At 42.3% G+C, this 20,421-nt stretch overlaps 1 protein-coding gene across 1 annotated transcript; it reads left to right on the forward strand.

The window, feature by feature from the left end:
* The first annotated feature begins 608 nt into the window (after positions 1-608).
* LOC134346692 (zinc-binding protein A33-like) lies at positions 609-19,188 on the forward strand. Its single transcript, XM_063048219.1, has 5 exons — positions 609-996; positions 9,127-9,324; positions 14,650-14,672; positions 14,788-14,897; positions 18,564-19,188. The coding sequence occupies exons 1-5, from the start codon at positions 646-648 to the stop codon at positions 19,124-19,126; spliced, it is 1,245 nt and encodes a 414-aa protein (XP_062904289.1). The 5' UTR covers positions 609-645; the 3' UTR covers positions 19,127-19,188.
* Positions 19,189-20,421: the final 1,233 nt, after the last annotated feature.

Below are 20,421 nucleotides of genomic sequence, written 5' to 3' on the forward strand. Positions count from 1 at the left end.
GAAGACCCACACCACCAGATTCAAGAACAGCTACTTCCCTTCTACCCAACTTTCCTTCAATGAGCCTGACTTCAGTCGTGGGTAAACTACTGTAGGTATTGTAAAGGACAAGATATATATGAGTATTTTGATCGACAGGATCAGATAAGGAATAGTCAAAACAGTTTGTGCGTAGTAGTTCATGTGTAACCAATCTTAGAGATTTTTGAGGAGGTTACAGAAATTAAAGAAAATACTGGATTCAACATTACTTTAGTGGCTCTCTGACTGGAAGACTGAGATTAATAGTGTGCCCCGGGGATAGATGCTGGTCCTATTGCTGTTGTCACTATTAATGACTCAGATATCAGCACATTTGCAGATGATACCAAGACTGGAGACAGAGTGGAGAGTAAAGAAGGTAGTCCAGCGTGATCTGGACCGGCTGGAAAAATGGGCTGAAAATGGTACATGACAATGCAGTCAAGTTTGAGGTCTTGCACTTGTGGCACGAGAAACCAGGGAAGGACATAGAATAAAGGTTTTCTCTTTGGGAGAGGGGTGGTTGAAAATGAATTGTTATCAAAGTTATTATGACCCGCCTCCAGCAGTCAGGCGAAGAAAACGAAAGTAAGAAGGAGGAAGTGAAGCTGTGTGCTAGCCGCAATGGCGTCGGCGAGCCCGTTCTTAAATCTAACCAAAGATGTTTCGTGCTCTATTTGCCTTGAGTTTTACGAAGATCCCGTGTTTCTGGAATGTGGCCACAACTTCTGCGAAGCCTGTATCTCCTCCTATTGGGAAAACGGGGAGTGTTCCTGCCCAGAATGCCGACGGTTCCTTCCGCAGAAAGTGCTGAAGCCTAACAGGCAGCTAGCAAGTATCGTGGAGAACGTCCGGACCCTCGTAGCCGGTTCCGAGGACAGAGATTGGGGAGAAACACTGAGTGGGTTTCGTGGCACCGGACAGACCCAGCTTGCCGGTGCCCAACGCCTCCCTCCCAGCGCTGCAGATCTCAAGGTGCGGCATACGCCCTTCTTACCCCCCTCGGTTACTAAACATCTACCTGCTCCGGTTTCAGTCTTGATAGATGTTTAATAACTTCGCAGTCTGGCTGTGGTGGATTCATTACTCGGCATTTTAAAATTTCTTTTCCTCTTTCAGCAGCCCAGTTTATTGTTTTTAGGCCGATCCCCGGGTCCCAATCACATTCTGCTCACTGTTTCCTCCTGTTACGTTACTAATGTGACCTCTCATCCTCGACCCATCCTCAAAGAAAACATTCTTCCATTATCCTCTCACCATTCTGTATCCTTCTAATAAATCTCCCTTCTCTACAGAAAAAAAACAGCCGCAGCCTCTCTAACGTCACTCCCGAAGCCATTGATGAGAATCTTTAGTAAACCCTCTCGGATGGAGGAAATAATATTCCAATAGCGGCTAGTTAGGCCTTTTATAAAGGTTCAGTGAAATGTCCCTTCTTTTATGTCTCGTGCCCACACTTAAGCAGCCAAGAGCTGTGCGTGCTTTATTAACTGCTTGCGCACCACACCCTGCTACTTTCAATAACTTCCATCCATGCCCAGGTACCTCTGTCCCCGCAACGCTTTTACAAAACAATACATGGTCAGAGGGGTCTTGGTCTTCAGATTAATCACCTCTGGAGTGGCGAAGAAGGTGCAAGACCAAAAGGCATAAGAGAAGAATTGGACTATGCGGCCCATTGAGTCTACTCTGCCATGCAATCATGGCTGATTCATTATTCCTTTCAAACTCATTCGCTTGCCTTCACCCGTAACCTTTGACATCCTCGCTAATCAAGAACCCATCAATCTCTGCTTTAAATATACCTAATGACTTGCCTTCCACAGCTGTCTGTGGCAATGAATTCATCACCCTCTGACTAATGAAATTCCTCCTCATCGTTGAAGGGACATCATCTATTCTGAGGTGGTATATGGGTATGGCATGCTTGCGATCAAAGGTCCGGACATGGTTAAGTTGCTTCATTGTGCTGCAGCTACAGAACAGAGTTTATTCCACATAAGGAGTATTGTGCACATTTCTGGGCTTCACACTGTAGGAAGAATGTGATTGCACTGAAGAGAGTACAGAGGATATTTATCAGAAAATTGTGCGGTTTGGAAAATTTTAGTTATGAGGTGAAATTGGACTTGTAGGAAGCTAAGGGTTGACCTTGTGAGAATTTAAGACATAAGAGCACAATCTGGGCGTTCTTCGCAGCGAATGTGCTTCACTATTCAATCGTGGCTGCTTCAGTTCTCCTCTGAAACCCATCCTCCTGCTTCTGCCTATAGCCTTTGATGTCGTTATTAATTAAGAACCTGTCAACCTCTGCTTTATCTATATCCAATGCCATGGCCTGCACAGCCATCTATGGCAATGGATTCCATACGATTATAAGGTATTTAAAATTGCAAGAGACACATAGCTGAGATGCAAAGCTGATTTTCTTCTCTAGTGGAAATGGTATCAAAAAAAGTGTAAGTTTAAGGTTAGTTATGATTTTTTTACTGTCTCACTATAGGAAGGATGATGATTGTGCTGGAGAGTACAAATGAGATTACCATAGCACTATAACATATAGGTGCAGAGTAGGCCATTTGGCCCATTGTGTCTGCTCTGCCATTCAGTCATGGGCTGATCTAATTCTTTCAGTCATCTCCACTCCCCTCCCTTCTCCCCAAACCCTTTGATGCCCTGTCTAGTCAAGAACCTATCTATCTGTCTTAAATGCACCCAATGACTTGTTCTCCTCAGCTGCTCATGGCAATAAATTCCACAGATTTACCACCCTCTGACAAAAGTAATTTCTCTGCATCTCTGTTCTAAATGGATGTCCTTCAATCCTGAAGTCTTGCCCCCTTGTCCTAGACTCTCTTACCATGGGAAATAACTTTACCATATCTAATCTCTTCAGGCCTTTAACATTTAATGTTGCTATGAGATCGCCCCTCACTCTCCTGAACTCCACAGAATACAGCCCAAGAGCTGCCAGATGGTCCTCATATACTAACCCTTTCATTCCTGGAATTATTCTCGTGAATCTTCTCTGAACCCTTTCCAATGTCGGTATATCTTTTCTAGAATAAGGAGCCCAAAACTGCACACAATACTCCAAGTGTTGTCTCATGAGTGCCTTATAGAGCCTCAACATCACACACCTGCTCTTATATTCTATACCTCTGGAAAAGAATACTAACATTGCATTCGCCTTCTTCACTGACTCAACATGTAGGTTAGCTTTTAGGGTATCCTGCACAAGGACTCCAAAGTCCCTTTGCATCTCTGCATTTTGAATTCCCTCCCCATCTGTTTATTTCTTCCACCAAAGTGCATGACCCTACACTTTCCAACATTGTATTTCATTTCCCACTTCTTTACCCATTCTCCTAAACTATCTAAGTCTTTCTGCAAGCTCTTTGTTTCCTAAATACTACCCGCTCCTCCACCTGCCTTTGTATCATCGGCAAATTTAGCCACAAATCCATTAATCTCATAGTCCAAATCATTGACATACATCGTAAAAAGCAGCGGTCCCAACACCAACCCTCGATAACTGAGAGCCAGACAGAGTAGGATCCCTTTACTCCCACTCTCTGTTTTCTGCCGATCAGCCAATGCTCTACCCATGCTTGTAACTCCCCTGTAATTCCATGGGCTCTTATCTCGTGTGTGGAACCTTGTCAAAGACCTTCTGAAAATCCAAATACACCACATCTACTACATCTTCGCTGTCTACCCTGCTTGTAATTTCCTCCAAAAATTGCAGGTGATTAGTCAGCGGCAGTTTCCTTTCAGGAAACCATGCTGGCTTTGGCCTATCTTCTCATGTGCCTCCAGGTACTCTGTAATCTCATCCCTAACAATCGATTCCAACAACTTCCCAACCACTAATGTCAGGCTAACAGGTCTATAGTTTCCTTTCTGCTGCCTCCCACCTTTCTTAAATAGTGGGGTAACATTTGCAATTTTCCAGTTACCTGGTACAATGCCAGAATCTATCAGTTCTTGAAAGATCATTGCTAATGCCTCCGCAATCTCTCCAGCTACTTTATTCAGAACCCAAGGGTGCATTCCATCAGGTCCAGGAGATTTATCCACCCTCAAACCATTAAGCTTCCTGAACACCTTCTCAGTCGTAATTTTCACTGCACATACTTCATTTCCCTGACACTCTTGAATGTCCGGTATACTGCAGATGTCTTCCACTGTGAAGACTGCTGCAAAATATGCATTTATTTCCTGTGCCATCTGTGTCTCTCATTACAATATCTCCAGCATCATTTTCTATTCATCCTATATCTACCCTCAACTCTCTTTTACCCTCTATAAACTTAAAAAAAAGTTTTTAGTATCTTCTTTGATATTAGTCACCAGCTTCCTTACATAATTCATCTTTTCCTTCCAAATGACCTTCTTAGTTTCCTTCTGCAAGTTTGTAAAAGCTTCCCAATCCTCTATCTTCCCACTAGCTTTGAATTCCTCATATGTTCTCTCTTTTGCTTGTACTTTGGCTCTGACTTCACTTGTCAGCCACGGTAGTGTCCTTCTTCCATTCAAGAATTTCTTATTTGGATATATCTGTATTGCACTTCCCTCATTTTTCGCAGAAACTCCAGCCATCACTGCTCTGCTATCCTCCTGCTGGTGTCCTTTTCCAGTCAACCTTGGCCAGTTCCCCTCTCATAGAACCATAGAACACTACAGCACAGAAAACACGCCATTCAGCCCCTCTCGTCTGTGCCAAAATATTATTCCGCTAGTCCCATTGACCCGCACCCAGTCCATAACCCTCCAGACCTCTCCCATCCATGTATTTATTCAATTTGTTCTTAAAACTTAAGGGTGAGCCCACATTTACCACGTCAGATGGCAGCTCGTTCCACACTCCCACCACTCTGAGTGAAGAGACTCCCCCTAAATCTTTCCCCTTTCACCCTGAAGCTATGTCCTCTTATGTTTATCTCTCCTAATCTAAGTGGAAAGAGTCTATTCACATTTATTCTGTCTATACCCCTCATTATTTTGTAAACCACTATCAAATCTCCCCTTATTCTTCTAAGCAAGAAACAAAGTCCTAACCTGTTCATTCTTTCCCTCTAACTCAACTCGACCCGCAAACATCCTAGTAAATCTTCTCTGCACACTTTCAATCTTACTGATATCCTTCCTATAGTTAAGTGACCAGAACTGCACACAATATTCCAAATTTGGCCTCACCAATCTCTTATACAACCTCGCCATAACAACCCAACTCCTATACTCAATACTTTGATTTCTGAATGCTAGGATGCCAAAAGTCTTCTTTACAACACTGTCCACCTGTGATGTCACTTTCAGGGAATTATGTATCTGAACTCCCAGATCCCTTTGTTCCTCCGCATTCCTCAGTACCCTACCATTTATTGTGTATAATGCCATTATAATTTCTTTTATTCCACTGAAATACCGAGACTTTGAAATTTAGTTTCTCCTGAAATTTCAAAGTGAGCCCTATCATATTGTGATCACTGTTCCCTCAGGGTTCCTTAACCTTTAGCTCTCTTATCACCTCCGGATCATTGCACATCACCTAATCCAGCACAGCCAATTCCGTAGTGGGCTCAACAAGAAGCTGTTCTAAAAAGCTGTCTCTTGACCTTCTGCAAATTCTCTGTCTTGAGGTCCAGTAAGGGCCTGGTTTTCCCAATCCACTTTCATGTTAAAATCCCCAATGATTATGACATTGCCTTTCTGCCACACCTTTTCTATCTCCTGCTGTAAATTGTAATCCACATCCCAGCTACTGTTTGGAGACCTGTATACCACTGCCATTAGGGTCCTTTTACCATTGCCATTTCTTAACTCAACTCATAGAGACTCTACACCTTCCGATCCTATGTCTTCCCTTTCTAATGACTTAATAATATTTTTTATACACAGGGTCACACCACCCCCTCTGCCTACTAACCTATCTTTCCAATACTGTACACCATATACCCTTGGACATTCAACTCCCAATGGCAGCCATCCTTTAGAGATTTCAGAGATAGCCACAACGTCATTCTTGCCAATCTTCAAGATTGTCCATTTTACATCTTATGCTGTGTACATTCAAATTCAACACTTTCAGTCCAGTATTTGTTGCTTTCTATTTTAACTGCACCACAGCTCTATTGCCCTGTAACTCATCCCACTGGCTGTGATTATGCTTCATCCCCTGCCTGTCCTTTCTATCACCTCTTGTATGCTATCTTTGATTTATTTCTGTTTTCCCATTCTTCAGCCCTATCACTCTGGTTTCTATCCCCCTGCCAAATTAGTTTAAACCCTCCCTTACAGATCTATTGAACCTGCCTGCTAGTATATTGGACCCCTTTGGGTTCAGGTGTAACGCATCTTTTTCCCCCAGAAGATGCCCCAATGATCCAGGAACCCAAAGCCCTGCCCCTACACCAGTCTCTCAGCCATGCATTAATATGCCTGATCATGCTATTCTTGCGCTCATTAGCACGTGGCACAGGCAGCAATCCCGAGATTACTACTCTGGAGGTCCTGCTTTTCAGCTTCCTACCCAACTTCCTGAATTCTCTCTTCAGGACTTCCTCTCTTTTTCTATCTATGTCAATGGTACCAACGTTTACCAAGACTTCCGGCTGTTCACCCTCTCCCTTCAGAATACCCTGCACCCGATCTGAGATATTCCATACCCTGGCACCTGCAAGGCAACACACCATGCAGGTATCTCTATCAGGCTGACAGAACCTCCTATCTGTTCTCATCCCCATGACTACCGCATTCCTCATCTTCTTTTCTCCCTTCTGCACTATGGAACCAGGCTCAGTGCCAGAGGCCCGATCACTGTGGTCATTTTCTGTCAGGTCACCCCCCTCAACAGCATCCAAAATGAGACAACAGTTACTGAGGGGGATGGCCACAGGAGTGCTCTCTACTATCTGGGCTCTTCCCATCCCTTCCCTGACAGTCACCCACTTATCTTACTCTGCAGCCTTGGGGTGACTAACTCCTTGTAGCTCCTATCTATCTCCTGCTCATTTTCCCTAATAAGCTCTAGGTCGTCAAGCCACAGCTTCAGATCCCTAACATGGTCTCTCAGGCGCAGCATCTCAGTGCACCTGGTGCAGATGTGGCCATCTGGGAGACAGGAAGATACCCAGGATTCCCACATCTGACACCCAGAGCAAAGTACTAACCCTACAGACATGCTCTTTATTCCTCTAAGGAAAATGGAAAGAGAAAAAAAATGAAGTCCACTTCCCCACTTACCTCACCGAAGCCCAAATGAGCCAAAGCCCTACCACTCTGCCTTAGATCACTCCATTGATGACAGAGCGTAGGATTAATTTAGATAAACTAGAACGTTACCAGGATTGAAGGACTGTAATTATGGGGAGAAATTGGACAGGGTGGGCTTTGACCACTGTGTAATAAAATGAACTTTTTTTATATTTTTTGTTCTGACATTTTTTTGTTTCTTCTAAGATTGTATACAACTTGTTTTTCTTGTTAATGCTGCTTAATTGGTGTGGTGTCTGTTACACTCCAGCAAGCAAGTTTTCTTTTCATTTTACCTGTGCATACATATACTTGACAAAATGACAATAAACTTGACACGGCCTTTATTTTCCCTGAAGTGAAGGAAGATAAGGAGTAATCTGTTAGAAACATATAAAACTATGAGTGGAATGGAAAGAATAAATGTTGTTTCCTGTAGTAAGTATATAAGATGAGATGAAGGAATTTTAATGAAGTAAGTTTTGTTTTTAAAACAGAGTGATTAAGACAGGCTGCCAGACAGAATGATGTGGGAAAATAGGATTACTCCCTCACAGTGGGTATAAGACGACTCCTGTATCTACTGCCTTGCTACTACCATCAGGGAGTAGGTACAGGCACCTTACATTCCATGCTATCAGGTTCAGGACAGTCATTATCTACAACCATCAGGCTCCTGAAATGGCATGGGTAACTTCATTCACCTCAACTGTGAACAACTTCACAATTCACTTCCAAGGACTCTGTAACTCATACTCTCGGTATTAATTTGTTTTATTTGCACATTGTTTATTTATCAGTCTTTGTTTATGTATAGTTTCCTGAAAGGTCTGCAAGAAAATGAATCTCATATGGTAACATATACATACTATAACTTCTGTTGGCAGAATTTCAGATGTTAATGAGGAGCGAGTGTGATAGATCAGTGGCGTCACAACAACAGCCTTGCACTCAATGTCAGTGAGACCAAGGAATTGATTGTGGACTCAGGAAGGGGAAATTGGGGGAACACACACCAGTCCACATCGAGAGATCAGCAGTTGAAAGAGTAAGCAGTTTCAAGTTCCTGGGTGTTAACATCTCTGAAGATCTGACCTGGGTCCAACATATAGATGCAATTACAAAGTAGACACAACAGTGCCTATATTCCATTGGAGTCTGACATGGTATGTCACCAACGATACTTACTAATTTCTACTGTTGTATCATGGAGATCAATCTAACTGGTTATATCAATGTCTAGGCTGGAGGGGCCACTACACAGGATCAGAAACAGCTGCAGAAGGTTGTAAGCTCAGCCAGCTTCATCATGTACACTAGCCTTTCCAGCATCAAGACACCTTTAAAAGACAAGGCAGCAAAAAGACAGCATCCATCATTAAGGACACCATCACCTAGGACATGCCTTCTTCTCATTGTTACCATCAAGGAGATGTACAGGAGCCTAGAGACAAGCACTCAATGTTTCAGGAACAGCTTCGTCCCCTCTGCCATCAGAGTTCTGAATGAACAATGAATCCATGATCACTACCTTACTATTTTCCTCTCTTTTTGCACTACTTACTTAATATATTTTATATACTTATTGCAATTTATAGTTTTTTATTATGTATTGCAGTGTACTGGTGCCACAAAATAATAAATTTCACGACAAAGTATGATTAAGGTAAAACTGGTGTTCGATGGCCAACACAGAATCAGTAAGCTGAGAGGCCTGTTTCTCTGCAGTACCTCTTTGGGACTTTACGACAAAAATACTTGTTGACAATCCTCAAGATATCTCATGAGAAAGATATCCAACAAATGAAGGTCTTTGCATTTCTCATTTCGAATGTGTCATTGTGTTTACAGAGAAAGGTAGATGAGCTCATGAACCAGCTTGAAGGGGAGTTCGCTGAACTGCACCGGATTCTTGACAGGGAAGAACATGAAATGAAACAAAGACTCAGCCAGAAAGGAAAGGAGCTGCAGCGCAGGCTGGTGAACAGCAGCAGGCCAAACAATGATAATGATCCTTCTCTCCTGCAAATGATCTGGAGTTTGCTGAAGGTACATGCTTAACTATTGCTGTTACGGTTTAGCCCGCAACAAAGTGAAACCTCAGATTAGTTAAGCAGTGAAAAATCTTCCCCCTTAGAAAGAAAACAATCCACATGTTCAAGTACATGATTTTTTTTAAATTTATGTATTTTAAGCAACACACACAAAATTCTGGAGGAACTTAGGCCAGGCAGCAGCTATGGAAAGAAAGTATAGTCGACGTTACGAATCCCATTCCCATATTTCAATCTAAGGCCTCCTCTGCCATGGTGATGAGGCCACATTCAGGTTGGAGGAACACCACCTTATATTCTGTCTGGGTAGCCTTCAATCTGATGGCATAAACATCAATTTTGCAAACTTCCTGTAATCCCCTATCCCTCCCTCACCATCCCCTATCCCTCCCTCACCATCCCCTATCCTTCCCTCACCTTATCTCCTTTCCTCCCCATCGCCTCCCTATGGTGTTGCTCCCACCTTTTCTTTCTTCCTTGGCCTTCTGTCCTGTCCTCTCCTCTCAGACTACTCCTTCTCCATCCCTGTATCTCTTACACCAACTTCTCAGCTCTTTAACTCATCCTTCCCTCTGTCCCTCCCATTTTCACCTTATCACCTTGTGTTCCTCTCTCCCCTCCCCCCACTGTTTAATTCTACTTCTCATCTTTTTTTCTCCAGGCCTGCCAAAGGGTCTCTGCCTCAAACATTGACTGTATTTTCTCCCCCCCCACCCCCGTAGATACTGCCTGACCTGCTATGTTCCTCCAGCATTTTGTGTTTGTTCCTTGAATTTTCATCATCTGCAGATTTTCTCTTCTTTGGGTTATGTATGATAGTTTAAGTTTATGTTAATTTATGTTTGTCTTTGCAATGCACTGTTCTACCTCTGTAAAAAGCTGTTTTCAAGGCATTTATACCCTGTGTTGCCTATGGCAACACAGAAATCGTTTCTCTTTTTTAGGCCAATTTCACTTGGGTGTTGGATTAGGCTCAGGAGTAGTCCAGTTCGCTCATTAAACCTGTTCCTCTATTCAAAAAGATCACAACCAATTTGATCATAACTTCAGAGGTACAGTCTCACCTACCCCCAGTAACCTTTCATCCCCTTGCTTATCAAGAATCTGTCTACCACATTGTCAGAAGCATTCAACGACTCTGCTTTCATCATCATTTCAGACAGAGAGTTCCAAAGTTCATGGACCTTTACAAGAAAAATGTTTCATCTCTCTTAAAGGGGAAACATTTTTTTTTAATTTAGAGATACAGCACAAGCAGGACCTGCCAGCCAAACGAACTGTGCCACCATTCAATCCATCAATTTAACATGAGCCTCATTGCAGGTCAATTTACAATGACCAATGAACCTAACTGGTAAATCCTTGGACTGTGGGAGAAAACCAGAGCACCCAGAAGAAATCCACATGATCACAAGGAGAATGTACAAACGACACCAGAATTGAACTCTGAACCCCAACACCCCGAGCTATAATAGCCTCGTACTAACCACTACACTACCATGATGTCCTATTTTAAGTAGCCACCCTTGGTTCCAGATTATCCTACAAGAGGGGACACCCTGTCCATGTTCACCCTGCCAACACCTGAGTGTGGAATGTACACGGCCAGAAATATTGCTGGTCAACATTTTACATCAATGTAGTTATTTAAAATATTTCAGTGAGGTGGCTTTTTATGCTTCTTGTGATTGGCAATGACATGCGGCTTGTTTCTGAACTCCGTGTGGGTGAACTACAGCAAAGAGTGGTCAAACAGATAAGGTGAAGGAAAGGAGGACTGGGTGCCTGGGCGTTTTGTTTCTCAGTTCTATGTAATAACTGAATTATATTACATGTAAAACAATTGCCTTCATCAAATGTACATCATTTAAAAACATCCATTGTAGGTGCATAGTTGTCATTGCTTCAGTCAGGACCCAGCAGAGGTAGAAAGACAACTTGGTCTCAGAGACTGAGGTAGCCCATCCACTTCAAGGTTCAATGTGCTGTGAGTTAAGAAATGCCTTTCTGCACATCACTGTTGAAATACGTGGTTGGTTGAGTTACTGTTGCCTGCCTGTCAGCTTGAACCAGTCTGGCCATTTCTCCTCTGATCTCCATCATTAACAAGGCCCTCTTTGCTCACATAACTGTCACTCACCGGATATTTTTCTTTGTTTTTCACATCACTGTCTGTAAACTCTAGAGACTGTTCTGCATTGAAATCCCAGAAGATCATCAGTTTCTGAAATACTCAAATCATCCCATCTGATACCAACAATCATTTCATGGTCAAAGTCACTTGAATCACATTTCTTCCCCATTCTGATATTTGTTCTGAGCAACAGCTGAATCACTTCACCATGTCTACATGCTTACATACATTGAGTTGCTGCCATGTGATTGGCTGATTAGATATTTGCAAAAAGATAGGGGACACAGTCCAACACATCCCGAGTAAAACCCTCCCAAGCATTGAGCGCATCTGCATGAAACATTGCCATAGAAAAGCAGCACCCATCATCAAAGATCCTCAACAGCCAGACCATGCACTTTTCTCACTGCTGCCATCAGGTAGAAGGTACAGGTGCCTCAGGACTCACACAAACAGGTTCAAGAACAGTTACTACCCCTCAAACATCAGGCACTTGACCAAGCGGGGATAGGATAGCTAAACTCATTTAAGAAGTCATTTTAGGACTCTGTTATATTATTTTGGGCTCGGCATTCTTTGCTATTTACTTACGTCTGCATTGCACAATTTGTTTAGTTTATACCTCCTGCTGTTTATATTTTATAGTTACCGCTCTACAGATTTGCTAAGTATGCCCACAGAACAGGAGTCTCGTGTTATATGTGGTGACATGATAATATTTTTTTCTTGGAGCTTAACAAGCAGGTGTACCTAATAAAGTGGCCACTGAGTGTAGATTGCCTTAACAATGATTGGGAGAAAAAGAAAATTAAACTCCAGTATACCAATACATTTGTTTGGCTGAAGGCTGCCTCAGGTGATTAAATATTAAGAAATAAGACATCACAGACCATTAAGTACTGAACCAGAGGCAATTAGGGAGCTCAAGGTAAAAGAACGCTTATGAACCAGTGATCACAGTATGATTCAGTTCAACTTCAAATTTGATGGGGAGTAAGTAAAGTCTGATGTAGCAGTATTTCAGTGGAGTAAGGTAAATTACAGTGGTATGAGAGAGGAGTTGGCCAAAGTAAATTGGAAGGAGCTGCCGGCAGGGTTGTCAGCAGAGCAGCAATGATGTGCATTTCTGGGAAAAATGAGGAAGCTCCAGGACATATGTATTCCAAAAATGAAGAAATACTCAAATGGTAAAACAGTACAATCAAGGCTGAGAAGGGAAGTCAAAGCTATTGTAAAAGCAAAAGAGGGCATACAACGAAACATAATTAGTGGGAAAATAAAGGATTGGGAAGTTTTTAAAAACCTACAGAGAGCAACTAAAAAAACTCATTAGAAGGGAAAAGATGAAATATGAAAGCAAGTTAGCAAATAATATCAATGTGGATAGTAAAAGCTTTTCCAAGTATGTTAAAACTAGAAGAGAAATGAGAGTGGATACAAGACCACCAGAAAATGAGGCAGGAAAAATAATAACAGGGGACAAGGAGATGGCTGATGAATTAAATGAGTATTTTGCATCAGTCTTCACTGTGTAAGACACTAGCAGTATGCCTGATGTTGAAGTGTGCGAAGGAAGAGAAGTGGGTGCAGTTACCACTACAAGACAGAAGGTGCTCAAAGCTGAAAGACCTAAGTCACCCAGACCAGATGAACTGCACCCTGGGTTTCTGAAAAAGGTAGCAATAGAGATTGTGGTGGCATTAGAAAAGATCTTTCAAAAATCATTGGCTTGGTGCTAGAGGACTGGAAAATTGCAAATGTCACTCCACTCTTTAAGAAAGGAGGAAAGCAGAAAAAGGGAAATTATAGACCTGTTAGCCTGACCTCAGTGATTGGGAAGATGTTAGAGTCAATTGTTAAGGATGAGGTGATGGAGTACTTGGTGACACAGGAGAAATAGTACAAAGTCAGCATGGTTTCCTTCAGGGAAAACCCTGCCCAACTAACCTGTTGGAATTCTTTGAGGAGATTACAACTAGTATAGATAAAGGGGTTGCAGTGGATGTTGTATATTTGGGCTTTCAAAAGACCTTTGACAAGGTACCACAGATAAGGCTGCGTACCAAGTTAATAGCCCATGGTATTACAGGAAAGTTACCAACATGGTTAAAATATTGTTTGATTGGTAGGAGGCAGCGAGTGGGAATAAAAGGATCCTTTTCTGGTTGGCTGCCAGTGAATAGTGGTGTTCTACAGGGGTCGGTGTTGGAACCACTTCTTTTTATGCCGTATATAAATGATTTAGATGATGGAATCAAGTTTGCAGATGATACAAAGGTTGGTGGAGGGGCAGTTAGTTTTGAGGAAACAGGTAGAATGCAGAAGGACTTGGATAGATTAGAAGAATTGGCGAGAAAGTGGCAATGTTGGAAAATGCATGGTCGTGCACTTTGGTAGTAGAAATAAATGTGCGGACTATTTTCTAAACGGTGAGAAAATCAAAAACTCTGAGACAAAGGGACTTGGGAGTCCTTTTGCAGAACACCCTAAAGGTTAATTTGCAGGTCCAGTCGGTGGTGAGGAAGGCAAATGCCATGCGAGCATTCATTTAAAGAGATCTAGAATACAAGAGCAAGGATGTGATGCTGAGGCTTTATAAGGCACTGGTGAGGCCTAGCCTAAGTATTGTGAACAGCTTTGGGTCCCTCATCTTCAAAAAGATGTGCTGGCAGTAGAGAAGGTCCAGAGGAGGTACACAAGGATGATTCCAGGAAAGAAAGGGTGTCATACAATGACATTTAATGGTTCTGTGTCTGTACTCGCTGGAATTCAGAAGGATGGGAGTGGGGTGGAATCTCAATGAAACCTTTTGAATGTTGAAAGGCCTAGACAGTAGATGCTAAGAGGATGTTTCCCATGGTGGGAGAGTCTGGGACAAGAGGGTGCAGCCTCAGGATAGTGGGGCACCCTTTCAAAACAGAGATGTGGAGAAATTTCTTTAGCCAGAGGGTGGTGAATTTGTTGCCACGTGCAGCTGTGGAGGCCAGGTCGTTGGCACTATTTAAGGCTGAGATTGATAAGTTCTTGATTGGGCATGGCAAAGGTTATGGGAAGAATGCCAGGAAATGGGGTTGAGGAAGAGGGAAAAAAAGCTCAGTCGTGATTGAATGGCCTAGCAGACTCCATGGGCCAGATGGCTCCTATGTCTTATGGTCTTATTAATCTCGTATCTTTTTTTTATTTTAGGAGATTGCAACAGCACCAGCTGCGTAAGTACTTACAGTATATTTTCTTTCTTGGTTACTTTTATGCTGCTCTGTGAGACCAGTGCAAAGTATGGACATGACTAATAACAAGATTTCCCAATTCTTCTGAAAAATGCAGTGGCGAAACCAGGAAAGAAAACAAAGTTGTTAATGACATACTGATTGGTGAGTTTGGGGGACCTCTACAGCACATGGTGTGGAGACAGATGAGAAAATTGATAAAACCAGGTAGGCAGCTCTGTTTTCTAGGTGAACAAAATTAATTATGGCATTAACAACATTGACTTTTCAGTCATTTCTAGTTGCACAGCAATTGAGAAGTTGGACTGGACATCAAAATCTTTATTACCTGATTATTGGTTTCTTCTATCACATGGGAGTTCTTTCAGCACTGTCTATACAACTATCAAGGATATCTTCAAGGAGTAGTACCTCAAAAAGGCAGAATCATCATTAAGCATCAACCAGACCATGCCTTTCTCCCATAATTACCATTAGGGATAAGGTACAGGAGCTTGAAGATCACACTCAATGATTCAGAGAGTTTCCTCCACTCCACTGTCAGATTTTTGCATAGTCCATGAAAATTTCCTCATTATTCTGTTTCTTTCACCATTTTGTAATATATAGTTATTTTGCCACACACACACACACTAGAAGTATTTTGTAGTGAACAATTAACCTACTGATATTTGGGATGTAGAAGATGTATAGAGCATCCAAACAAGACCCATGCATTCAAAGGGGGAGATTAGGTTCTAATTTAGGTCTCTGGAGCTGTGTCACCGCAGTTCCATCAGCTGCCCTCACCTGGATTAATTCTAACCAATATCACCTGGAAAGGAGCAAACTAAAGAACTTTCCTCAGTAATATTTATACAATTAAAGTTGTTGCCAGCCATTAGAGCTCTGGGTTTGATCCTGACCCAAGATGCTGTCAGAGTGCAATTTGCACACTTGTCCATGTTTCCTCATACACCTTAAAGATTTGCAGGCTCATAGGTTAATTGGTCGCTGCTATTTACTCAAAGGTTCATTTATTATCAAATTACAACTCTGAAATAATTCTTCTCCAGATAGCCATGAAACCGAGAAAGAAAAGAATGGCAGTACGAACATTCAACCCCAAATCTTTCCTCCCTGCACAAAAAAAACAAAAACAGAACAGGTACATCAACCCCCAAATCTCCCACCCCCTCACACAAAAGACTGAGAAAGATCACACAAAATACAGAATCCAAAATCAATGAGACCACAAGACAAAAGAGCAGGTCAGCCATTCAGCCCATCGAGTCTGCTCCACCATTTTATCATGGAATGATCCATTCTCCCATTTAGTCCCACTCCCCCACCCTCTCACCATAACCTTTGATGCCCTGGCTACTCAGATACCTATCAATCTCTGCCTTAAATACACCCAATGACTTGGCCTCCACTGCCGCCCCTGGCAACAAATTCCATAGATTCAGCACCCTCTGGCTAAAAAAATTTCTTCGCATCTCTGTTCTGAATGGGCGCCCTTCAATCCTTAAGTCATGCCCTCTCATACTAGACTCCCCCATCATGGGAAACAATTTTGCCACAGGTCTATAATTTCCTTTTTGCTTCCTTGCCCCCTTTTTAAACAACAGAGTAACATTTGCAATCTTCCAGTCCTCTGGAACCAGGACGGAATCTATTGACTTTTGAAAGATATTTGCTAATGCCACCGCAATCTCCGCAGCTACTTCCTTCAGAATACAAGGGTGCATTCTATCTGGTCCGGGAGATATATCTACCCTTAGACTATTCAGTTTCCTGAGTACTTTCTCTGCCATAATTGTGACTGCGCACACTTCTCTTCCCTGACACCCTTGAGTGTCCGGTATACTGCTGTCTTCCTCAGTTAAGACTGATGCAAAATACTCATTCAGTTCCTCTGCCATCTCCTTATCTCCCATTACAATTTCTCCAGCATCATTTTCTATCAGTCCTATATCTACTCTCACCTGTCTTTTACTCTTTATATACTTGAAAAAGCTTTTACTATCCTCTTTGATATTATTTGCTACCTTCCTTTCATAGTTCATCTAAAGACTGAAAAAATAATTAGTCCAAGGCCATATTGAAAATGCAGAAAACCTGGGCAACATTCTCTGGGCACTGCAACAAGTCTTTCCTCCCCAGCAGCAAACGATCATCCCAGCTATAAGGAGGCAGTCTTCCCTCTCCATGTAAATGCGATCTCACGAGCGATCAAAAGGCAGTATTCACTCTCTGGCAGCAGAGCGATCTAACCAGCGATAAAAATGTAGGCAGTCGGAACTCACCTTCTGCATTTGTCTCAATGTTTTAATCTCCCTCATCACTTTAATTGGTGAACAATGGAAGCTTTAATCAGTGAAATGGAGTCAAACATCGACTCATGCCCCATCCCACAGCCTTCTCACCACGAGATTCCCGCATGCTGCCTCTGCCTCTGGGAATCCTCTCGGAGACTACAGAGCACTGAAACACCCAAACGATCTCCAAACTGCAAATCAGTCTCCAACAGTTCAAGAAAATCAAAAGCAAGAGACATAAAAGGAGTGAAATCTGTGTTTTCATGCATCTGTCCAGAAGATGTTGACTGAAGTAGCGTTGTACGCAGGCACCATCTTGACTGGACCAGAATACTTCTACTGCAGGTGCCAGTTATGAGAATTGAAGGACACATTGATAGACAATTGAGGGAGAATAGGCAACAGAGGAGTGCATGAATAGGGATAGTGAAAATAGTCGGGGGCAGTGTGACTCAATGGGCTGAATGGCCTCTAATTTGCAAAATGAGAAACATAATTAAGGGCAATTTTTAGGATAACCTTACATGCAAATCATTTAATTTTAGTATGTAAATAATTAACAAAAACAGTTCAATTCTAGCCGGGGAAAGCATTGACAAAAGCTCCAATGTTCCACCTTGCCTGAATGATGTAAGTGAACACCAAAAGCAGCTGAGCCCCTCATGGTTCAAATGTCACCCCCCCCACACACACACACACACACACACACACACACAGTATAGGAGGTAGTCAGCTGTCAGATAGCAAGGTGGTTTCCCTTTTTCTGGCCCCAGTTGCAGGAGCATCTGATAGATATCCTGCACTGTTACATATTAACTAAGAAACCTCATCTCTATAAAGCTTAGTCATGCTTACATCTTACAATCAATGGCAACTTCACTAGATACCTCCCGTACTTAATAAAGTAGGCATGGCATGTATGTTTGTGTTTTCTGCTGTAGCCCAACCACTTCAAGGTTCTAGGTGTTGAGTTTTTGGAGTAATCTTCTGAACACCATTGCTGTAACACCGGATTATTTAAGTTATGTTGCCTTCCTGTCAGTTTGAACCAGTCTTGACATTCTCCTTTGACCTATGACCTATCATTAATAAGATATTTTTGCCAGAACTGCTGCTCACTGATTTTTTTTTTGTTTGTGTTTTTGCACCAGTTTTCAAACTCTAAATACTGTTGTGCATGATGAACCACTCACCATCCGGCACCAACAGCCACTCCACGGACGGTCATTTACATCATATTCTGATGTTTGGGCTGAACAAAAGCTGAACCTCTTGACCATGTCTGAATGCTTTTATACATTGAGTTGCTGCCATATGATTGGCTGCTTACTTGCATTAACAAGGCTTACAAATGTACCTAATGAAGTGGCTACTAGGCGTGTAACGAACTATTCTTGTGTAAAACACATTCAAATTAACATTCAGGAATTTGTATATTTAAATCACTTGAGATTTTCTAGGTAATCTAGTAACAGAGAATTTATTACCTGGAAGATTATTTCTGTACTCCTAGCAATGCAGTTTAAGACTGGATCACATTATTGATAGTAATGTGATAATCTCTGATTTACAGCATTCGCTCGATTGACTCTAGCTCCGAATTCAGCTCACCCGAGGCTCATTTTATCTCCAAGTATGACCACGGCATTAGTTGGATACCTGCCACAGCAGTTCCCGGAGAATCCAAAACGATTTCAGAAATGTATCTGCGTGTTGGGATCAAAACAGTTTACATCAGGAAAACACTATTGGGAGGTCGCAGTTAACCAGGGGGCAAAGTGGATGGTTGGAGTTGTGAAGGAGTCTGTAAACAGATGCAAATTAGAAGAAATGACTGTACAGAATGGTTACTGGGTAATAAGTCCTTATGTAACCAATTGGATCCAATCACTCTTCGATTTCTTTGTACAGATAGACAGAAATCCAAAACACACCGAGCACCTTAAGCTCCAAATTAATCCAACAAAGGTTGGTGTTTATCTGGACTACGAGGGAGGGCAGGTGTCATTTTACGATGCTGGTAACATGTCTCACCTCTACACACATACTGGGCCAATGTCTGGTGCAGTCTTACCTTTCTTTGGACCTGGAAATTCAGCAAATGATCAAATCAGACTGGTTCAGCCCTGGTGGTAAATTTGATTTGTCTTGTCAATTACGTGAAAATGTTGTAAGATTGAATCATTAAATAAACAATTAGATCAAAGACCTGTTGACAATTTAAGTAATAACTACAAAGGAGGCAAAGTTTGATGTAATAATTTATTTCCCTGCAGCTTAACCTACACTAAAGGATACGGTGGAAGTTTGGAGTAGTCATCAGCTCCCTTCCCTTCTACCACTCACACATATACAAGGGGTAACTTACAGTGACGATTAACATACCTTTGTGTGGAAAGTGGGTGTACTCGTTCCTCAATCATACTTTATTTCCTTGTGCACAAGGAAAACAGCATGGCCCCTGTCACTGCACTGTTCTGAAGTTTGACATGTTTATAAGAGTTGACTAGCAGTTAAGGATATAGACCATTTGGTAAACTGTGTACATTCAATTTCCTTACTTGCAAGATCAATCATAATTCACAATGCAAACGTTAAAAATCAACAGAGACAACATGCTAACAATCAGTGATACTTTGTAGTAATTATTCCCTAGCTGGTGTGTCTCCTGAATTCTTCTGTTACATACCTGACTCGGTATCCCAAATGGCTCCAGTCCCTTGCTGTGCAGAAGGGAAACAACATGTTTCAAAGCTCTCTCTTCAAAGGCTTCCCTTGCCTGGGTTGTCCTCACACTATCTGTAACCTACTCTTGCCCAGACATTACTTTAACCTTTAATTTGCTGCAGCCACCACGTGGGGTATGTTGGGAAAATGCATGTTTGCAGAGAGAACATGCAGGCTGCACTACAGGTCATGACCCTTAGGGAGGTGATTAGTCCCCTAGAGACACTGCATTTCTTCAGGTATCCCAGTAAATTTATGGGCAAGACGGCACCAGCAACATTTTGAAAACAGCTCACAAAATTACTAGATACTCTAGTAATTATACTTCTTCTGAACCGCGATCGTTGCAGTCTGCAGCCTGTAATTTCCCCTTTAAGGGTGTACTTTTGAACTGACTAAATGATCTGGCACGTTTGCAGTCTCCCACGAGATTCAGCAAACTAGACTCCCAAGAGTGCAGATATGGCCAGGGTGACCATCACCAGGGTCAGATGCTGCAGCGAGGTCTGATAGTAGGAGACAAACCCGTGATCAGCTCCTTTGCACTGTGACAATAACAAACAAGAACCAAAAAGGAATAGGTGCTCAGCGATGTCTGCCTGTGTTTGACCGGTCTCCCTCTTTTAAAAAGAATCGTTACTACCATCAGACAGGAGGTGCAGAAGTCTTGGGTCCCATCCCCATGCCGCCAGGTTCAGAAGTTC

The sequence above is a fragment of the Mobula hypostoma genome, chromosome 5 (assembly GCF_963921235.1).
Source record: "Mobula hypostoma chromosome 5, sMobHyp1.1, whole genome shotgun sequence".
Classification (NCBI taxonomy): Eukaryota; Metazoa; Chordata; class Chondrichthyes; order Myliobatiformes; family Myliobatidae; genus Mobula; species Mobula hypostoma.

Excerpts from the sequence above, each read along its gene's own strand:
- LOC134346692 (XM_063048219.1), top strand. The coding sequence starts at position 646 with ATGGCGTCGGCGAGCCCGTTCTTAAATCTAACCAAAGATGTTTCGTGC. Across the intron at positions 9,325-14,649 it reads TGATCTGGAGTTTGCTGAAG|GAGATTGCAACAGCACCAGC; the intron begins GTACATGCTTAA and ends TTTTTATTTTAG. Across the intron at positions 14,898-18,563 it reads GAGAAAATTGATAAAACCAG|CATTCGCTCGATTGACTCTA; the intron begins GTAGGCAGCTCT and ends TCTGATTTACAG.